General features: G+C 39.4%; 1 protein-coding gene across 3 annotated transcripts in view; it reads left to right on the top strand.

The window, feature by feature from the left end:
- iqck (IQ motif containing K) overlaps positions 1-22,242 on the top strand; it is a 37,640-nt gene extending 15,398 nt beyond the window's left edge. For 2 of the 3 annotated variants that reach the window (XM_062036587.1, XM_062036586.1), the window contains exons 8-9: positions 9,894-10,005; positions 18,344-22,242. In XM_062036587.1, coding sequence (XP_061892571.1) covers positions 9,894-10,005; positions 18,344-18,570 — 339 coding nt within the window. In that variant the 3' untranslated portion in view covers positions 18,571-22,242. Of the gene's footprint in view, positions 1-9,893; positions 10,006-13,077; positions 13,179-18,343 lie in introns of those variants that run through there. The other variant, XM_062036588.1, reaches the window with a different exon arrangement.
- Positions 22,243-23,367: the final 1,125 nt, after the last annotated feature.

The following is a 23,367-nucleotide window of genomic DNA, read 5'->3' as shown; positions in this document are numbered from 1 at the left end:
ACACTGTGTGCCTTCGACCCTCTCTCTAATCCATTCATCCATGCTTCAGACTGCAATGCACACACAAATGTACACACACACATTCACATTCTTGTATTTGTTACCTTCTTGAAACCTCTGAAAAAAGCCTACCTCTTTAGGACCACCCTTTCTAGATATACTGTATAAAGATCTGTATTTACAACATTAATAATATATACATACTATGCAAATATAAAAAAGCTTGTTGTGAAAAATGAGTTGGAATTCCACAAGAAAAAGGTCACAATTTCACAAGAAAAACTTAGAATTTTGGCAGTGTTATAACAAAAGTCGTAATTTTACTCAACACAAGTCAAAATTTTCAAGAAAAACTGAGCAATATTATGATAAAAGTTGGAATTTTACTCAAGAACAGTTGCAATTTTACAAGAAAAGCTTAAAATTTGGCAATTTTATGAAAAGAGTCGTAATTTTACTCGACAAAAGTCACAATATTATAAGAAAACTTTAAAGGCCTACTGAAACCCACTACTACCGACCACGCAGTCTGATAGTTTATATATCAATGATGAAATCTTAACATTATAACACATGCCAATACGGCCGGGTTAACTTATAAAGTGACATTTTAAATTTGCCGCTAAACTTCCAGTTCGAAACGCCTCTGAGGATGACGTATGCGCGTGACGTAGCCCGGGGAACACGGGTATGCCTTCCACATTGAAGCCAATACGAAAAAGCTCTGTTTTCATTTCATAATTCCACAGTATTCTGGACATCTGTGTTCGTGAATCTGTTGCAATCATGTTCATTGCATTATGGAGAAAGAAGCTGAGCAAGCAAAGAAGAAAGTTGTCGGTGCGAAATGGACGTATTTTTCGAACGTAGTCAGCAACAACAGTACACAGCCGGCGCTTCTTTGTTTACATTCCCGAAAGATGCAGTCAAGATGGAAGAACTCGGATAACAGAGACTCTAACCAGGAGGACTTTTGACTTCGATACACAGACGCCTGTAGAGAACTGGGACAACACAGACTCTTACCAGGATTACTTTGATTTGGATGACAAAGACGCAGACGTGCTACTGTGAGTATGCAGCTTTGGCTTCTAAACATTTGATCGCTTGACCGTATGTGCGCAACTTTTTTTTGCGTATGTACGTAACTTTTTAAAAATATATAAGCTTTATGAACCTTGGGTTAGGTGAACGGTCTTTTGGGCTGAGTGATTGTGTGTGTTGATCAGGTGTTTGAATTGTATTGGCGTGTTCTATGGAGCTAGGAGCTAGCATAGGAGCTAGGAGTTAGCATAACAAAGACGTAGGTGTTTTTATGCAGGATTAATTTGTGTCATATTAAATATAAGCCTGGTTGTGTTGTGGCTAATAGAGTAAATATATGTCTTGTGTTTATTTACTGTTTTAGTCATTCCCAGCTGAATACCAGGTACCGTGAGTATGCAGCCTTGGCTGCTAAACATTTGATAGCTTGACCGTACGTGCGTGTCACGTACGTAACTTTTTAAAAATATATGAGCTTTATGAACCTTGGGTTAGGTGAACGGTCTTTTGGGCTGAGTGATTGTGTGTGTTGATCAGGTGTTTGAATTGTATTGGCGTGTTCTATGGAGCTAAGAGCTAGCATAGGAGCTAGGAGCTAGCATAACAAACACGCAGGTGTTTTTATGCAGGATTAATTTGTGTCATATTAAATATAAGCCTGGTTGTGTTGTGGCTAATAGAGTATATATATGTCTTGTGTTTATTTACTGTTGTAGTCATTCCCAGCTGAATATCAGGTACCGTGAGTATGCAGCCTTGGCTGCTAAACATTTGATAGCTTGACCGTATGTGCGCGTCACGTACGTAACTTTTTAAAAATATATAAGCTTTATGAACCTTGGGTTAGGTCAGGGGTCGGCAACCCGCGGCTCCGGAGCCGCATGCGGCTCCTTGACCACTCTGATGCGGCTCAGCTACATGCATGCCGACCCCCTCGATTTTCCCAGGAGACTTATGGATGTCAGTGTCTCTCATAGACTACTCCCAGGGAAAAATAATCCTATTAACTCTCTAATTACTATATAAAGGGTGTGCCCTAATTGCACTGAAGTAATTGTCCTCTATAGCATTTACTTACAGCATGCCAGGCCAGCCACATGTTGTATGTTGTTATTACTTGCTCACACAGGAGACAGCAAAGCATAGTTACTCATCAGCCACACAGCTTACACTGACGGTAGCCGTATCAAACAACTTCAACATTGTTACGTTACAAATATGCGCCACACTGTGAACCCACACCAAAAAAGAATGAAAAACACATTTCTGGAGAACATCCCACTGTAACACAACATAAACACAACACAACCATTACCCAGAATCCCATGCAGTCCTAACTCTTCCGGTCTACATTATACACCCCGCTACCACCAAATCCCCCCACACATCAACCCCCCCCCCCTCTTCGTGGTTGGTTGAGCGGAAGTGTTAGGGCTGCATGGGATTCTGGGTATTGGTACCGTCAGTGTAAGATGTGTGGCTGCTGAGTTAGTAGCCTTGCTGTCTCTTAAGTGAGCAAGCTAAAGCTGCATTCCACTTGTGGCCGAGCAGGTACACTGATGGGCAGGCTGTAGAGGGCGCCAAATGCAGTGTCATCACGCTCTGATATTCGGGAATCTCCCGGGAAAAATGAGAGGGTTGGCAAGTGTGACGCAAGCGACATTCGTCCAAAACTCGCGGGCTGCACTAACATCCAATTCCCACATTAAAGTGCGTGCCGGTGCGTGTGTCTGAGACCCCTGGTTAACATAGCACAAAGCATGTAAGCTGTGTATGCGGTGTTTTTCATTTTAAAAACATTTTTGTGGCTCCCATTACTTTCTTTAATGTGTGAAACTTGCCAAAATGGCTCTTTGAGTGGTAAAGGTTGCCGACCCCTGGGTTAGGTGAACGGTCTTTTGGGCTGAGTGATTGTGTGTGTTGATCAGGTGTTTGAATTGTATTGGCGTGTTCTATGGAGCTAGGAGCTAGCAGAGGAGCTAGCATAACAAACACGTAGGTGTTTTTATGCAGGATTAATTTGTGGCATATTAAATATAAGCCTGGTTGTGTTGTGGCTAATAGAGTATATATATGTCTTGTGTTTATTTACTGTTGTAGTCATTCCCAGCTGAATATCAGGTCACCCCCGGCTCTCACAGCATCTTCCCTATCTGAATAGCTTCAACTCCCCACTAGTCCTTCACTTGCACTTTACTCATCCACAAATCTTTCATCCTCGCTCAAATTAATGGGGAAATTGTCGCTTTCTCAGTCCGAATCTCTCTCACTTCATGCGGCCATCATTGTAAACAATAGGGAACTTTGGTATATGTTCAACTGACTACGTCACGCTACTTCCGGTAGGGGCAAGCCTTTTTTTTATCAGATACCAAAAGTTGCAATCTTTATCGTCGTTGTTCTATACTAAATCCTTTCAGCAAAAATATGGCAATATCGCGAAATGATCAAGTATGACACATAGAATAGATCTGCTATCCCCGTTTAAATAAAAAAAATTCATTTCAGTAGGCCTTTAACAATTTTGGCATTGTAATAATAATCATCAGAATTTTACTCGGCAAAATTATGACAAAAGTCATAATTTTATTCAAAATATGTCACTATTTTACAAGAACAACAGAAAATGGCAATATTGTGATAAAAGTCAGAATTATATATGACAAATGTCACTATTTTGCATTAAAAAGTAATAATTTTACATAAAAAAAGTAATAATTTTACAAGAAAATATTGCAATATTACAGAAACAGAAAGAATATGAGAAATTGTTCCCAATTTTATAAGAAAAAAGTCGACACATTGTGAGAGAGACTGCTTTTAGTTCTATTTTTGTTGTTGAATTTTTCGTTTGTAATTGATTTTTAATCTTCATTATTTACTTCAAGTTATTACAATATGTCTCTATATACTTTTTAAATTTTTTTTAAATTAATTTTGGCCGAAGAGGGTGCATTTCAATTTCTTACACACACTTGTTATTAAATATGTTGACCAGAGGGAGAGCACTTTTAAAACCGACACACAGTCTATTTGAAAAGTCCCTCCTTTTTGGGACCACCCTAATTTTGATAGATTTGACCACCAGGGGTTCAAATGAGACATTCTCTATTAGATGCAATGGTTTTCTGTATTGGGACCATGATTTATGTCCTAACTTGTTCACCGGTCCTCATATGGTACTTTCCCTTGTTGATGTCTCAAGAAGGGTAGAAATACAAGAACACACACACACACACACACACACACACACACACACACACACACACACACACACACACACACACACACACACACACACACACACACACACACGCTTCGCCCAAGTTCTCTTGGGGCCAGTCAGCTGAGTGGCCACTGTGTAATTAATAGGCAGTGCTTTGAGTCTGTGTCATCATCTCTACTGTTCCAAATAATCACTTTTTAGCATTCATTATGCATTAGAACACTGCCAGACACCCAATGGGCGTAGAGAAAAATATATATATATTTGTAAAGCATTTATTAATGCAAAATATCTATAGAAAGCAGTCAGGGTTTTAGCTCAAGGCTCCGCGATGCATTTGTATGTGGGTCAAAAGAATCGCATGGCTACCTTTGCCTTTTCAGTGACTAAAGTATAAAGATAATATACAAGCTGTGGTATGCATTGGATTATGACAGCTACAATTTCACAGAAAGATATTTGTTGTGTGGCAATAAATCAGTTAAAGAAATCTGGTAATTTGCTACATTTAAAGATCCAATTAAGGAAATGGCTTATTGACAACATTAACTTACACCTCTTGCATTGTGTATGTGCTCATGTCTTTGTTTACTGTTTGATTGTTGGTTTGTTTTGTCTGTAATGTACATCTTTAACTTAGTAATGTGTTATAATTGCAATATTTTTATGTAAATACTGTATGTCTTTTTTTTCTTTTAAGATTACTTGTATCATTCTAGGCGGAACAATGGGTGAAAAATTGCTTTTTGGCTGACTCTGGCAGATGGATATGCACTGTGCCTGCATGTAACAACTAAAAAAAGAAAAGCAAAAAAATCAGAACGGTGTGTGGGAAAGCCGAAGTGTCCCTGCCCATGAGCAAGGCATTATGTAGTCTCATATTGTGTGTGAAACCCAGGTGTGTGTGAATTGGATGGAACTTTATTGTGACTGAACTTAAAAAGTACAATGAAATTACATTTTCAGTACAAACCCGTCCAAGAACGGACAGAGTTAAAGCAGGGGTCGAGGATTAGTGGTTTAGAAGTAGCTACAACACTGCCGACTGGGGCTGGACTTTAGCCGCTAGCTAGCTAGCCATGTCTTAGCCATGTCTTAAAGCACTTCTTACAGTGTTATAACTTCACCTTTATCGTTAGTTTTTCAGCCATAATGCGTCCGTTCTCCCTTTTCTGTGTACAGACTGTGTCTGCTTTTAAGTACTCTGTGATTGTGCACTGCCGAACATGCTTGTCTGCTCGAAAACCAGCAATGTCACGACGTGATGACGACGGGGGATCGGGGGGATGGAGGACTGGTACTTTTCAGAGGCGGTATAGTACCGAATATGATTCATTAGTATTGCGTTACTATACTAATACCAGTAAACTGTACAACCCTACCCTAGCCGTGCATGGTTAAAATAATCAAAATATGTGAATATTAAATGTTATTATAAATGTGCTCGTTTCTACATTACATACAGTATGTACTTACATCATGTATATAAAACCCTAATGGAGGTATTTGGATGTTTTTTAAGGGGCTCTATCGGCAGAATTGAACGGCTCCCATAGGCTCCATTTTAAGCGAACTTTTGATCACATTTATTTATTATTTTGAATGCATTAAAAAAAAATCCATCCGTCGTCATGTCTTTCATAATGATTGTGAACGATAGGCAGAATTTAAAAAAAAAGTGCAGTTCCCTTTTACGGCGTCAATGAGTGCAGGTTTACACAGCCACTATACTTGGCATCCGTTACATGGACAGTTGGACATATTTTTAAACGTGCAAATGTAAGATTCCTATTTTTCATACATGTATAAAAACACTTTTTATATTGACGCATAATCACAACAAAACACTCACACACATTGCACTTTACACATCTTAATGTGTCGCATTGTTATACAATTGGAATAAAACACTCATTTTGATGAGAAGTTATTTGAGGCATATTTTTGGAAATTTTGGTTGCATTCTGATATGTTTCAAGTTAAAATGATACCATGTTCTTCCTTAAATCAGTAGAAAGTGAGCTAAGTTTACTGCGGCCGCTCCTCTTGCACTATTTTGTTGTCCAAAAAAGTAGGGCAGCTTGAGTGCTGATTTCACTTGACGTAAGCTAAAAGAGCTGAAAGTCACACACACACGCACACACACACACACTGGCTGTCACCCAGTTTGCTGTGGAGTCAACAGCAGAAGTAGGTCTGCGTTTCCGGCTGAATGAGTAGCTTGCCGCCATACATGAATGGTTTGAATAGAAGACCCACGTGCAGCCACGCGCATCCAGAAAATATGTCAAATGCACGCAGGACCTCCTGTAGCCCACAGTTTCCTCTACAAGCTATTAAAAATGAACCATTTTGTTGTCTTATTTCCTGCCGAAAGGTCGCGCTCAACCACTTGAATGGCAAAAGTGTGAGTCAGCGAAAAGTTGACATGCAGGCAGAATGGCAGGGTGAATGAATGTGCATGAAGGCCAGACTCAGAGTTTAGTTCATTCCCAGGCAGCTTTGCAGCAAACAAAAGGCTGCATGATGACAGCAAAGAGGGGCTTTTTAGGGGGAACGTCTAAGTGGATTATTGTTGTCAGTAAACAACCATCCTGTGCCCTCTGCACTATATTCAAGTAACTGCAGTTATTGTTGAAGTAACAGAGAGTAATAGTAGAAAAATAGGTGGTTAAGCAGTTAGTAGAACATCTCAATAACGGTTTGAGTTTGAGTTTATTTGGAGCATGCATGCATACAACATGATACATCACAATTTCCAGTTCCTCTATTCAACATGTTCGAAAAGGAGTAGGAAGAAGCAGAGCTTATTTAATCCTACCCCTTTTCCTTTACATAGCAGTTGCTAAAACTTTTGTTCACTTCCTGTTCTCAATTTATTCACAATATACTCCATAATAAATAACAATAAAAATAAATGAATAATAATTGGTGAAGTAAGATATATTGCATATGGTGAGATGAGTAAGATTATCTAGTAAATGAATGGATGGATGAGATAAATTCAGAATGTTTATCATGGTTCTTCTTCTTTGTACTTTGTAAACACTTTAAGTTTGAAGAGTTTCTTGAAGTGGATCATATTAGTACATTGTTTGATTGCTTTGCTTAATCCATTCCATAATTTAATTCCACATACTGATATACTGAAGGTCTTAAGTGTTGTATGTGCGTACATATGTTTTAAATAAACATTTTCTCTAAGATTATATTTCTCCTCTTTTGTTAACAAGAATTGTTGTATATTCTTGGGTAGCAGATTATAGTTTGCTTTGTGTATAATTTTAGATGTTTGCAAATTCACTATGTCGTGGAATTTCAGTATTTTTGATTCAATGAATAAAGGGTTTGTATGTTCTCTATATCCAACATTATGTATTATTCTAACTGATCTTTTTTGTAACACCGTTAATGAATGAAGTGTACTTTTGTAGTTATTTCCCCATATTTCTACACAATAACAGCATTACATCCAATACAGTTTGGCTTCCGGACTCACCATTGCACAGTCGGCCATAAGTATGTCTGTATAAAAAAACAAGGGCCTGATTTACCAGGATCCAAATACCACGCACTAAATAACGTGTGCAGAAAATAAAACAGTGTGCACTATGCGTTGGTGTGTTGCGTGTGATCTGCTAACACTGCGTGTATATAAGTATGTATGTTTGTTTTCATTTTACATTAATGATTTATTTGTATGTAAGGGTGTAAATGCACAGCTGTATTTGGATTATATGGTGATTTTCACCCCTGCAAAAACACGACAGAGGCTACTCAAATACTCAAAATAGCAATAGTTCATGTTCAGGACTGGCTCACTGATTCATGTCTTTCATTAAATAAACTGTCAGGTTCAAACACTGCTGACATCTATTAAAACAGACGAGAAGCAAGGAATCATGCAGAGACAGAGTTAAATTTTGCTCAATTGAGGAGACACGTTATTTGGGCTGAACTCTAGTTACAGATCCAAATTACGTTCTAAAAGTCCAGCCCGCGTGCTTCCTCTATTTATTTTGGAGGTCCCTGTTTACATCACTGAAGCTGTCGCTGAGGGAAGGGGGTAATCTCGACAACTCCAGTTAGACACAATATATGATTATACAAAAATGCAAATGTGTTGACGCTGGTGATATCGCCTTGTCTCTGCTCTGTCTGCGTCACGGCTGTGTTCGGCCTTGGCAGTCAGCAGGCCGTTCCTGGACACAGACACTGATACCAGACTGGCTTGCAATCTTTTGGATTGCCAGCTTTGCACAGACAAAGAAAACTACCACTTCAGCACAATTGACAATAATTATAGCAACGGTCCTTATGCATAAAAGTTGTGTGATAATATATACATCATTATTCTTATACTTTCCCTCTATCTTGACAAGTTTTCCAGTTCCTGTCGCTGAAATACATCCCCACAGCATGATGCTGCCACCACCATGCTTCACTGTAGGGATGGTATTGACCTGGTAATGAGTGGTGCCTGGTTTCCTCCAAACATGATGCCTGGCATTCATGCCAAAGAGTTCAATCTTTGTCTCATCGGAACCAGATAATTCTGTTTTTAATTGGTGGTTGTTTAGAAAATATTTTTAACATTCATTTTCAAAAATGAGGCCTTGCCATAGTCTACTAATTACTAAATAGTGCATTACATTGTATGGGAAGTCTTACTAAATGTACATGAGCACAAACTGTCACAAATCACCCAATGGTAGATTTGCATTATGTTGTTTTTATTTTTGAAATTGAATGTAATTTAAATGTTTTTGAATTTGTTGCTTATAGACAAGCGGTATAAAATGGATCGATGGCTGGATTTGATATTTGTATATATTTTTAATGTAGCAGTTTGTTTAATTGTTGTCTTTTTAATATTTTGGATTTTTTTATTACAATTTTGTCAACATTCGTTTTCAAAAATAAATCCAAAGCCCACAATTTATATATTCTACTAATTACAGTGCAAGACATGTCATGTCGTTGGAAAGCAGACTAAATTTGCAGGACAAATAGGACAAAAAGTGATACAAATAAATACGATATTGTTAATGTGTATTAGGTTCTCTCTCACTCCTCACATCACAGTGACTACTTTTAATTTAACTTAATTGCATTTAATTACACAAAGGCCTTTTTCAAAATGTAACGTACTTCATTTATTTTTAAGCTGTTTTTTCTTTCAGAACTTTATTTCTACAACAGTGTGATACCAAATTTCACATACAAAACAAACACCAACTTTCAGTACAGCCACAATATGAAGATACAAATAAATGAAAACCTCTGTAGTTTTTTTTAATTTCAGCATAAAAATATATTCACCAGTTGCCAGATTTTTTTTTAAGTTATCAATATATTAAAACAAAAACTTAAAATTAAAAAAAATTAAAAAAGGTTTTATAATATTGTCTGCATAGCTTTGTTTAATGTAGCCAAAAGCCCACAATGTCATATAATCAAATTACAATTAATTACCTTTTGTAGGAAATTCGACAAATCTTTCAGCACAAATACATCAAACAATAAAATAACTAAACATGAAAGTACTGATAGTGTTTAATGTATGGGGATGCTGTACTGTACTTGACATCTATTTTAGAATATGTGTTTCTGTATTATACAGGTCAGAGCACAGCCTTATGTGCAGGAGCTGCGGCAGTGGCAAACGAACCTGAGGGAAACTCGCGACATTCCCAACTCTGTCAGGGAATTCTGGGCTCGGGTTGAGAAGCGAGGTGAGAACAATGAATAAAAATGCAGTGTCACATAAGTGTTTTTACTTCATTTTAACATACAGTCTATAGAAGTCTATGACCATAAAAACACTGTACTGTACTGAACACTCTGGAATGCAATATTCATCTCGACACCGCTTGAAATTCAGAAGGATGCTTGGAGTAGTGGCATGGAGGAATGAGGACAGAGAGAAAGACAAGTGAAGAAGAGAGGATATGTCTGTAGGGCTACCAAGGTTTTGTGTGAGGATGGGGGCTGGGTCTATGCATTTGTGTGTGCTCTTGTCCTTCTGTCTTTGTGGTGCAACACAGCCCAGCTTTATTGTGGGGAAGATTTTTCCTTATGGTGGCATTTTGTCCGAGACAAATTGCTAGGATCAATGTGTGCGTGTGTGTGCGTGTGTGTGCGTGTGTGTGTGTGTGTGTGTGTGTGTGTGTGTGTGTGTCTGTGAATCTGAACTTGGGAGAGGAATTAACCTTGTCCTTGTACACACACAAACGCGCACACATATACACACACACACACTTGCATGTACACACACGATCCAAGGAAGATCATTTGACTTACAGTATCTCATAAAAGCAACCATTTTTTTTACGACGGTACACCTTTTCAAGGCACAATAGTATAAAAGTGAATCTTGGATATACCTTAGAGTAGTCAGTGTACAGCTTGTGCAGCAATATCATGGTTTAGAGTAGTCAGTGTACAGCTTGTGCAGCAATATCATGGTTTCCGCGGGACAGTAAAAATCATTAGTCATTAAGTGGATTTTACAAAAATTAGGCCTTAAAGAGAAAGGCAAAATTTCCCCCAAAAAGTGCACCATCGTTCACAATCATTATGAGAGACAAGAAGACAAAAGTTTGTTCTTGACTGCTAGCAATGCAGCTAATGAGAGCAATAAATTCTACCTCTAAATCACTTAAAAATACATTCAAAAATTGTCAACAATACTTATTTTACATCCTGTAAACTGTATAATAACCAAGCTGTAGCGACATTGTTATTGTGAGAGCGAACACTGAGGAACTATTTTTCTAGCGTAGTAACACATCGGCATGCTTCGTTATTAGCCGTAAAAGCTAACTATGGCAAGATGTAAGCTTGTTTCTACGTCAGCACGAAACGCGTATCAGCTTGTAATGCACAACACAATGCGATAAGACACCAATCTGTAATGACTGAAAAACATGAACAATAATATTAGAATTATCCCACATTTCATGTTTTGTTTGTACATAGCCAGACAACGTATGCTGTCTGTCATAATACACACATGACATGTTGCTTGTATCATGGTCTATATAAAGTGTGACTCACTCGATGGACAGTTCTCTGTGTGGTCCAGCTGGCCGGAGACACTTTTTCTGGTTTATTTGGGTAAGCACTCCATTTATGTCGAAACAGCTTGGCTTCAAATTCCACATTTTGCTGCTTCGACTGACTTTCACCTCACTGTCTCGGCTTCCGTCTGATCCAACGTCTCACTCTTCCTTCGTGCTAGCTTCTAGAAGCAGTCGTTCTTCCTCCGTATATTTAGCTTCAAAATGATAAAATTGTGAATCTTCATTTGTCCAAAAACAGTCGTCTTTGTTGTTGGTCATCGAATCTGCCATGATTAGAAAACACTCATGTTTCTCTTCCGAAGTAGGACATATAGAAACCATGGAAGCCTGGAAACGCGACTCAATGCGCTGAAAAAAATCAGTCCTGGCAATGATTAAAATGACCAAAATACGGTAAATATTGTACATATTGCATATTGTTATGAACGTGTCTGCGACTACACTATATATAGACTTGCAGGGTGTATATAACATGTTAATGGACGGTTTTGAAGTGGTTTTAGAGGGCTTTCAAGGTTACAACGGTGACTCCCATTAGCTGCATCTTCCAAGCGTTTTTTGAAATCATCTTTAACACCACCCTCCCACCAAAAAATAAATAAAAAAACGTGTGTTTTTGTCACTCATAATGATTGTAAACGATAGGCAAAATTTGAAAAAAAAAGTGCTGTTCCCCTTTTAAATGGCAATAAAAAGCATTACATGGCTCAGTGGCCTTGTGGTTATAGTGTCCGCCCTGAGATCAGTAGGTCGTGAGTTCGAACCCCGGCCAAGTCATACCAAAGCCTATAAAAATGGGACCCATTGACTCCCTGCTTGGCACTCAGCATCAAGGGTTGGAATTGGGGGTTAAATCACCAAAATGATTCCCGAGCGTGGCCACTGCTGCTGCTCACTGCTCCCCTCACCTCCCGCGGGGTGGAACAAGGGGATGGAAATGCAGAGGGTGATTTTCACCACACCTAGTTTGTGTGTGTGAATATCAGTGGTACTTTAACTTTAACTTTAAATGCGATATCCAGAGGCATTAAATAATGTAATACAATTGTAGGACTTGGCCAATAGTCAATACGTCAATCCATCAAATCCATCCAAATTAACTTAATAAGGTTGCGATCATCGATAAATGGCTACGTATGTCTGTTTGTTTCGTTTCTTCGTCTCCGACTTTCAGACTCGATACAAGAGGTCTTGTAACGTGTGAAAGCGTGAAAAGTGCTGCCTCAACACTGCAAAATGCCATTTGCCATTTTTTGGTGACTGTAGGCATGCAGTCATATCTGAGCTTGTTTCATGCACAACTTCTTTATTTCAGTCCAACTCCAGTTCAAGGAATCCCAAGGCAAGGCAAGGTCACACTGTCACGCATGTTAAAATGAATGCTTCTCTCAATGAACCACATCTCCCAAGCGCCGGCAGCACTCATGCGCTCATAGACTTTGATGCAAGCACCACCATCCTTGACTGTAGACAATTATCTTTTTATACTCATGTGTTGCCAGCTATTGAGGCAATAATGACTCATTTTCATTGAATAGTAAATCTACTACTGCTATACAAACTACAAACTACATTGTCTATTGCTAAGTGCATCTCAGTAAATCTATGCTGGTTGCTAAGTACATCTCAGTAAATCTATGCTGGTATATATGTGAACGGGCAAGTTATGGTAATGTCAAACAGCCACACTGGGTGCCTGACAGTAAACGCAGCTTGTTTCAGCTCCCACACATTCCGCACTGCACACCGGTTGCTGACCTGACATTCTGACAGAGGGCTTCGGTGACTGGTTGTCTGCTGAACCCCCCCGCCCCCCTCCAAACTACCACAACAACACAATCACTGATGAATCAGCATGTAAGCAAATCAGGGTGTTTGATTCCATTGTTGTTTTTTGATGCATAAAAAGATGGACTTATTTCCGGAACACTCCCTTCTAGAGATGTCCGATAATATCGGACTGCCGATATTATCGGCTGATAAATGCTTTAAAATGTAATATCGGAAATTATCGGTATCGGTTTCAAAATTATCGGTATCTGTTTCAAAAAGTAAAATGTGTGACTTTTTAAAACGCCGCTGTGTACACGGACGTAGGGAGAAGTACAGAGCGCCAATAAGCCTTAAAGGCACTGTCTTTGCGTGCCGGCCCAGTCACATAATATCTACGGCTTTTGACACACAAAAGTGAATGCATGCATACTTGGTCAACAACCGTACAGGTCACACTAAGGGTGACCGTATAAACAACTTTAACACTGTTACAAATATGCGCCACACTGTGAACCCACGCCAAACAAGAATAACAAACACATTTCGGGAGAACATCCGCACCGTAACACAACATAAACACAACAGAACAAATACCCAGAACCCCTTGCAGCACTAACTCTTCCGGGACGCTACAATATACACTCCTAAACCATCCTCCCCCACCTCAACCTCCTCATGCTCTCTGTCCCAAATTCCAAGCTGCTGTTTTGAGGCATGTTAAAACAAATAATGCACTTTGTGACTTCAATAATAAATATGGCAGTGCCATGTTGGCATTTTTTTCCATAACTTCAGTTGATTTATTTTGGAAAACCTTGTTACATTGTTTAATGCATCCAGCGGGGCATCACAACAAAATTAGGCATAATAATGTGTTAATTCCGCGACTGTACATATCGGTATCGGTTGATATCGGAATCGGTAATTAAGAGTTGGACAATATCGGAATGTCGAATATCGGCAAAAAAGCCATTATCGGACATCTCTACTCCCTTCTTGACTGTACGCTCGCTCTTGAAGCTGATCTGGCAACAGCTGCATGCACATTCTACCCCAGCGAGCCTCTATGCCACATATTAGTCAGGTCGAAAAACAATGAGTGACACGGAGAGGCCATGCACCGATACTTTTGGGTCGCAAGGTCAAGGATCAGAGGACAGGTGCTGCTGTCGGTAGCAGCTCATGAATCACATGACCAAACTCCACTTGGACATGTTGAACACTAGATGTAAGGCATATTTTGATGGAGAATTTAGTATGATTTCAAACAAAAGTGCTACACATAATTAGTAGAATTCCCACATATTTTAGTTAGTGATTTAGAATGTAAATACATAATGAATCAGTAATGTTTTAATATTAAATATAAAAAAATTTACAAAATTCCATTTATGATAATGTACCCCAAATATGGGGGGATACTACCGAGCCCCTAAAGGGACATGGAGGGGAAAAAAATGTTTTGCGAGATCTCGCAATGCTTTTTGCGAAATCTCGCAAAAGGTTTTTTTCCTATGTCAGTGAACCGGAAGTGAAACAGACACAGCGCTGGTGAACCGGAAGTGAAACAGACACAGTGATGGAGGAGTGGGAGCAAGCGGGCGCCTACCCATCATCTGTGCTCTGTTGTGAGACCATAATATGTCAGTTGCAACCATGGAGGTTTCGTAGTCCATGTTCTCTACATTTAGCGTACATCCACCGGTACCCGTGAAGCTGGCCAGAGTACTGTAGTTGATTGCTGATAAATTCAACCAGGACCGCAAGATCCCAGTCCCCATTACGACGAGAAAGCCCCCTCGCCCTGAGTATTCTTTTTAGATGTCTCTCACTTTATGTCAAAGCCATGTCTCCGTGCAAGAACGGATTTGATGTCTTTATATGTTAGGCCATTACTAAAATAGAAATCAATAAACTTCACCCACGGATGATCGCTCCCACCCCCGTTGTTTAGACTACTCCGAGTTATCTCTACTCTCTGCATTCCACTGCGAGAGGTCCCGGGTTCAAATCCCGGACGAGCCCCCAAATTGTTGCGTTGACCAGCTCTTCCTCCCAGGGATTTTAAGCTGCTGGTCACTCCCAAATTCTTAAATGGCACATAAGCTGACGTTTAAATTCATCACCAGGCAGTAGTTGGTATTTTGTGGTTTATTCTCAAAGCTTTGAAGACAAACGTGAGACCAAATCCAGTACTGAAGCGTTCCCTCGCCCAGTCTAGATCGATCTCCCAAAACCCCGGAACTCCTGTGTTCTTCCCTCTGTCCCTCGCTCCCACCCCCGTTGTTTAGACTACTCCGAGTTATCTCTACTCTCTGCATTCCACTGCTAGAAGGCCGACACCTTACTATGAGAGAGAGAAAGAAGGAAGAATACTAGCTATTTTGTAATACGACTATGGAAGGAAAGAAGTAACACTTAAATATGGATTCATGGAAAAGATCTGGTTCCATCAGTAGGCTCCTCCATCGCTGTGTCTGTTTCACTTCTGGTTCACCATCGCTGTGTCTGTTTTACTTCCGGTTCACTGACATAGGAAAAAAACCTTTTGCGATATCTCGCAGAACATTTTTTTCCCTCCATGTCCCTTTAGGGGCTCCGTAGGATACAACCACAATGTGGAACATTTTTTAAGGCTGGCAAAAATAACAAGTTAACCAATGTGATTAATCACAAAATATTATTGCATTATTCATGTATAGTTGCACATGCTCCTTTATCCTAACCGCGGATGGTTACCCGAAAGGCGGCGCGGGCTGTTATCCGGTCAGTGACCAGGTCATTGCATGCATCAGTGCAAAGATGAGTGAAGAAACTCCGACTGGTGTGCTCGCTGGCAAATTCACTTCAAAATACCCCCTGACAGGACTTTAGATAAAACTGTCAGCACGTTTGGAGCATATACACTATATTGCCAAAAGTATTTGGCCACCTGCCTTAACTCACATATGAACTTGAAGTGCCATCTCATTCCTAACCCATAGGGTTCAATAGGATGTTGGTCCACCTTTTGCAGCTATTACAGCTTCAACTCTTCTGGGAAGGCTGTCCACAGGGTTGTGTAGTTTCACACTCGGAGCGCAGTTTTGTCCCCTTCCTCTTCCAACATGACTGTGCACCAGTGCACAAAGCAAGGTCCATAAAGGCATGGATGACAGAGTCTGGTGTGGATGAACTTGGCTGGCCTGCACAGAGTCCTGACCTGACATTTATAGAACACCTTTGGGATGAATTAGAACAGAGACTGAGAGCCAGGCCTTCTCGACCAACATCAGTGTGTGACCTCACCAATGCGCTTTGGGAAGAATGGTCGAAAATTCCTATAAACACACTCCGCAATCTTGTGGACAGCCTTCCTAGAAGAGTTGAAGCTGTAATAGCTGCAAAAGGTGGACCGACATCCTATTGAACCTTATGGGTTAGGAATGGGATGGCACTTCAAGTTCATATGTGAGTCAAGGCAGGTGGCCAAATACTTTTGGCAATATAGTGTAAATGACGTGCATTTCAGTAAACATTTAAAATATGTTCCGGTTCGACATTTTCATAATAAAATTGCATTTGGGTCAAAATATTGGGTATTTTTATTATATTATATAATTATATAAGCAAGTAATTTACTGTGATTAATCATGATTAATCCAAATGTAAAAATGTGATCAATTGGATTAAAACTAAAAATCAATAGACAGCATCATTTTTTGTGTGAAAACTTACATATTGAGTCAGTTATTTTAAGTTTGCATAAATAATATTTATTTATTCATTTGATAGGGAAGTCATAATACAGGTACTGAGAAAACATACACTCACCCCTCCAAAAAAATGTTTTTTATAATAATAAAATAAAATAAAATAAAATAAAATAAGAATACTCCCCCCTCCCCCCGTCCTACATTTCAGTCACAGTGGGTAGCAATGTACTTCCTTCTTCTTCACCACAAGCAGATAGAAAATCACATGAACTGACTAAAAGAAAAAAGAAAGTAAAAAGAAAAAATCACAAACATACAAAGAAGTGTCACTGAATAAAAACAAAAAAAATCAATAGACAGCATCATTTGTTGTGTGAAAACTTACATATTGAGTCAGTTATTTTAAGTTTGCATAAATTAGAAATATTAAATATTCTAATTATCTGTACAAGGATTGATTTAAAAAAAAAAATTAATTGCACTTTTATATTTGAATTAATTACAGTTTATTAAGTTTAAACACATTTTTAGAAAGATCCCAATACTTAGACACAAATGCAATTTATTTTTTTATTAAAAAAAAAAAAAAGTATTCATTTGATAGGGAAGTCATAATACAGGTACTGAGAAAACATACACTCACCCCTCCAAAAAAAATGTTTTTTTATAATACTAAAATAAAATAAGAATGCTCCCCCCTCCCCCCGTCCTACATTTCAGTCACAGTGGGTAGCAATGTACTTCCTTCCTCTTCACCACAAGCAGATAGAAAATCACATGAACTGACTAAAAGAAAAGAAAAAGTAAAAAGAAAAAATCACAAACATACAAAGAAGTGTCACTGAATAAAAACAAAAAAATATACAATTTGACTTGACCTGGGGCAGAATGATTAGTTACATAGCTAAATTAAAGACACTATAGGATAAATGTGACACTCCATTTTCTACCGCTTGTCCCTTTCGTGGTCGCAGGGGGCGCTGGAGTCTATCCCAGCTGCACTCGGGTTGAAGGGGCGCAGGGCCAACACAGACAAGACAACATTCACACACACATTCACACACTAGGGCCAATTTAGTGTTCTCCCCTGGTGCATGTGCTTGGAGGTGGGAGGCAGCCGGTGTATCTGGTGAGAACCCACGCAGTTACGGGAAGAACATGCAAACGCCACACAGAAAGAAACCAAACCCAGGCCCTACTTACTGTGCCACCGTACTGCCCGTTTTTCAATCCATCTTGCTTACATTTTACATACACATGCTTATTTGGTGGAGCGCATTGAGCTGGGTGAGAAATTTCAGGACAAAACAAATGCACCACAATGTAGTGTATTTGTCAGAAAACTACAAGCACATGCAAACTAGTATGGATGCATGTTTTGACAAATGTTCAGGAGTACAGTAGAAATGTTAGGGTCCACAACCGAATACATAAACTCATGCTGTTTATTGTCTAGTATTGTCTGCATGAACCTGCCATTGGAAATACCAACACATTTTCCTTGTTCTGTGTGTCTACAGTGGGTTCGGTCATGTCGGACGCTGCTGAAAGCTCTCAAACTTCGGAAAACTCAGAAAATTCCGACTTGAGCATCCAAGTGGTTTCTCCCACCCCGCAGAGCACGGCCGTGCACACGCCCACCGACCGAATGACCCCGGACGGCATTGAGCGTCTGAAGCCCGGTCTTTATAGCGTGGATGAGATGATCAACATGGCATCACTGTCCAGGTCATATGCACCACCTTAACTATACTAGATGACATCAACTGTGTCTAGTCTATTCTTTTAGCGTTTTTAGCTGTTAATGTCTCGTATATATCGATGTCATGCTGGCCCTAGCGATTCATCACATGCGCCATTAAACATCTTGTAACCAATCCAGCACACCCAAGCAAGGCTTTATGCTTTAATATGCACGTCTAACCACTCAGTGGCTTAGTGGTTAGAGTGTCCGCCCGGAGATCGGTAGGTTGTGAGTTCAAACCCCGGCCGAGGCATACCAAAGACTATAAAAATGGGACCCATTACCTCCCTGCTTGGCACTCAGCATCAAAGGTTGGAATTGGGGGTTAAATCACCAAAAATGATTCCCGGGCGCAGCCACCGCTGCTCCTCAGTACTCCCCTCACCTCCCAGGGGGTGATCAAGGGTGATGGGTCAAATGCAAAGAATAATTTCGCCACACCTATTGTGTATGTGACAATCATTGGTAATTTAACTTAAACTTTAACTAATCAGCTTAAAGGCCTACTGAAACCCACTACTACCGACCACGCAGTCTGATAGTTTATATATCAATGATGAAATCTTAACATTGCAACACATGCCAATACGGCCGGGTTAACTTATAAAGTGACATTTAAAATTTCCCGGGAAATATCCGGCTGAAACGTCGCGGTATGATGACGTATGCGCGTGACGTTGTCAGTTTAACGGAAGTTATGGTACCCCGTAGAATCCTATACAAAAAGCTCTGTTTTCATTTCATAATTCCACAGTATTCTGGACATCTTTTGCAATTTGTTTAATGAACAATGAAGGCTGCAAAGAAGACAGTTGTAGGTGGGATCGGTGTATTAGCAGCGGACTACAGCAACACAACCAGGAGGACTTTGTTGGAGAGCAGACTCGCTAGCCGGCGACCTCACCTTGACTTCCTACGTCTCCGGGCCGCCAAACGCATCGGGTGAAGTCCTTCGTCCTTCCGCCAATCGCTGGAACGCAGGTGAGCACGGGTGTTGATGAGCAGATGAAGGCTGGCTGGCGTAGGTGGAGAGCTAATGTTTTTAGCATGTGCGGTCCGGTTGCTAAGTAGGCTTCAATGGCGTCGTTAGCACAGCATTGTTAACCTTCGCCAGCCTGGAAAGCATTAACCGTGTATTTACATGTCCACGGTTGAATAGTATTGTTGATTTTCTATCTATCCTTCCAGTCAGGGGTTTATTTTTTTTGTTTCTATATGCAGTTAAAGCACGATGCTATCACGTTAGCTCGTAGCTAAAGCGTTTCGCCGATGTATTGTCGTGGAGATAAAAGGCACTGAATGTCCATTTCGCGTTCTCGACTGTCATTTTCAAGAGGATATAGTATCCGAGGTGGTTTGAAATACAAATCCGTGATCCACAATAGAAAAAGGAGAGAGTGTGGAATCCAATGAGCCAGCTTGTACCTAAGTTACGGTCAGAGCGAAAAAAAATATGTATTTCACTGCATTCTAGTCCGTCACTCTAACGTTCCTCGTCCACGAATCTTTCATCCTCGCTCAAATTAATGGGGTAATGGTCCGAATAGCTCTAGCTGCGTTGAAAACAATAGGAAAATATGAGGGAGTGAACAACTGACAACGTCACGCTACTTCCGGTAGGGGCAAGGTTTTTTTTATCAGAGACCAAAAGTTGCGAACTTTATCGACGTTGTTCTATACTAAATCCTTTCAGCAAAAATATGGCAATATCGCAAAATGATCAAGTATGACACAGAATGGATCTGCTATTCCCGTTTAAATAAAAAAAATTCATTTCAGTAGGCCTTTAATGCTTTCATTTATAATGGGTCAACATACAGTATATATACTGTATACCAGTAATAGTCAAGTGGTGATCTGTGGGCCAATTTTGGCCCGTAAATGACTTCAAACCGGCATGCTTGTCATATACAGAGGATTTTTGACTGTTGTTTTTAAGGACCGACTGCAAAAAAAAAAACTGTACCCCTGACTGACTAGTGTTTTTTTTTTGCAGTACACAACAGCAGAGTGCTCCTGTCATCTAGAGCAGTGGTACCCAACCTTTTTTGCACCACGGACCGGTTTAATGTAGGCATTATTTTCAGGGACCGGCTTTCCACTTGTGCCAGATAAAAATGCAGCAAAAATAAGTGCATGAAAAATACAACCTGCTATAACGCTGCATTAGTGGGAGCCTTGGGCTTGTTTCTTTGCAATGAGATGCAGATGGAAATCAGTTTTTGGCTACAATCCGTCACATTTATATTTTATATGTTCATTAATGTGCATTGTATCATGTCACAAATCTATAACAAATATAACAAATGGCAACTTCCTATGAGGAGTTTTATTGTACATCTGTAAACAAGCTTATTGGTGTGTCTAGTGAGAAAATGCAGTTGTTTATAAATTATTTAATATTGCTCTGCGGCCCGATAGCAAATGCGTCACGGACCGGTACCGGTCCCCGGACCGGTGGTTGGAGACCACTGATCTAGAGAATCTTTGACTGTATCGTTTTGCAATTGGCCCTTCAAAAAATTAGAGTTCTCTTGTAGAAGATTCCGCCATCCTAGTCACTGCTGTTGCATGTGTGTTTGGGCAAAAAAACTTCACCCACCTGGCCCTCAGTCCAATCCACACTATATGGATGTTTTTTAGCAGGACTCCCTTAAAAACAGATTCTTAATCTCAATGAGACGTTCCTGCATAAAGGGGATCTTTGTCGAGTGGACCTAAAATAAGCAGAGCACTACTAGCATTTAGATGATCTTTGTTTATTTTTGTTTTTCTCTGCGTAATTGCTTAAAAACATCAGCATGCTCCTGTAACATTAGACGGTCTTTGATGAGGGTTTTTTTTTTTGCAGTAAGTGCTTAAAAACAGCAGAGCCCTCTTGTCATATGTAGAATCTTAGACTTGTATTTTTTGCAATACGTCCTCAAATAAAGCAGAGCGCTCCTGTCATAAAGAGGATATTTAATGAGTGATCTTTTATTTTTTTTATTTTTTTTGGGGGGGTGCAGTAAGTGCTTAAAAACAGCAGAACCCTGTAGTTATATAAAATAGATATTTAACTTGCATTTTTGTGCAATAGGACTTTAAAGGAGACCTATTATGCAGAACAAACTTTTCTTACCTGATTGTACCTGCTTTTGTGTATTTAGGATCCCCATAAGTCCCGAAAATTGTAAATCAAACAAAAGACGCATGGTGGAGATATTTATCAAACAATCAAGTCCGCCATTGTAGTTTTTCTCTTGTCGCTATTTTCTTGTTGTGGGGCAGACTGGTCCGTACATGCACATGCATCCTCCGCTGTTGTCATTTTTAATAAAAAGTAGCGTATAGTTGTAATTTATATCTGTCAGTAGACTCCATATGGAAGCGCTAAAAACTACAAAAAAGATTGTCGAGTGAAGGCGCAATCGAAGTGGAGGCACGTAAATGAGACTGCCCACAAAAAGGCGCTCCCTAAATAGACTGTCTGAAAGTGGCTTGAAGATGGTCTGTAAAACATAATCTATGCAACATTTTGAGCAAGTAACAACCTTTACATGTTATGTAGACTACAAGAAAGTGTTTTAAATGTAGAAAAAAAATCCTAATATGACAACCCCTTTAAATAAAGCAGAGCGCACCAGCCGTAAAGAGGATCTTTGAGAAGTTTTTTTTTTTTTGGCAGTGTTTAAAAACAGCAGAGCTATCTTTTCATTTCGAGGATCTTTGACATTTTTTTTTTTCAGACTAGGTCCTCAAATAAAGCTTCTATCATCAATTGGATCTTTGACTTGATTTTTTTAAAATACCGCGATACTAATGAATAATATTCGGTACTATACCGCCTCTAAAAAAGTACCCCCGTCGTCGTCACATCATGACATTGCTGGTTTACGAGCAGACGAGCATGTTCGGCAGTGCACAGTCACGTAGTACTTACAAGCAGACACAGTGTGTAGACAGAAAAGGGAGAACGGACGCATTTTGGTCTAAAAACTAAAGATAAAGGTGAAGTTATAACACTGAAATGCCCTCAAGAAGAGGTACTGTAAGACATGGCGAGCTAGCTAGTGGCTAAAGTCCATCCCCAGTCTGCAGTGTTGTAGCTACTTCTAAATCACTAATTCTCGCCTCAATGGCGACAAATAAAGTACGTTTCTTACAAGTATCATCCCTGCAGGACGAGGAATAGCTAAACATGCTTCACTACACACCGTAGCTCACCGGCGTCACAATGTAAACAAACGCCATTGGTGGATCTACACCTAATATCCACTGTAATGATACCAAGTACAGGAGCGTATCTAGTCGATATGAATACATCGATATTTTTTAGCATCAGAAAATCTTTCGTTTTTTAAAATTCACATTATGTTTATAAACTCAGGAAATATGTCCCTGGACACATGAGGACTTTGAATATGACCAATGTGTGATCCTGTAACGACTTGGTATCAGATTGATACCTAAATTTGTGGTATCATCCAAAACTAATGTAAAGTATCAAACAACAGAAGAATAAGTGATTATTACATTTTAACAGAAGTGTAGATAGAACATGTTAAAAGACAAAGTAAGCAGATATTAACAGTAAATTAACAAGTAGATTAATAATTCATTTTCTACCACTTGTCCTTAATAATTTTGACAAAATAATAGAATATAAAAGACAAGTTGTCTTGTGTGTTCACAATTTTATTTAAGGACAAACTTGCAAAAAGAAACATGTTTAATGTACCATAAGATTTGTTGTTAAAATAAAGCCAATAATGCAATTTTTTGTGGTCCCCTTTTTTTTTTTTGAAAAGTATCGAAATA

Source organism: Entelurus aequoreus, linkage group LG25, assembly GCF_033978785.1.
Source record: "Entelurus aequoreus isolate RoL-2023_Sb linkage group LG25, RoL_Eaeq_v1.1, whole genome shotgun sequence".
NCBI lineage: Eukaryota > Metazoa > Chordata > Actinopteri > Syngnathiformes > Syngnathidae > Entelurus > Entelurus aequoreus.
The sequence above is the reverse complement of the archived record's forward strand: the minus strand, read 5'-3'. Positions and strand labels throughout refer to the sequence as shown.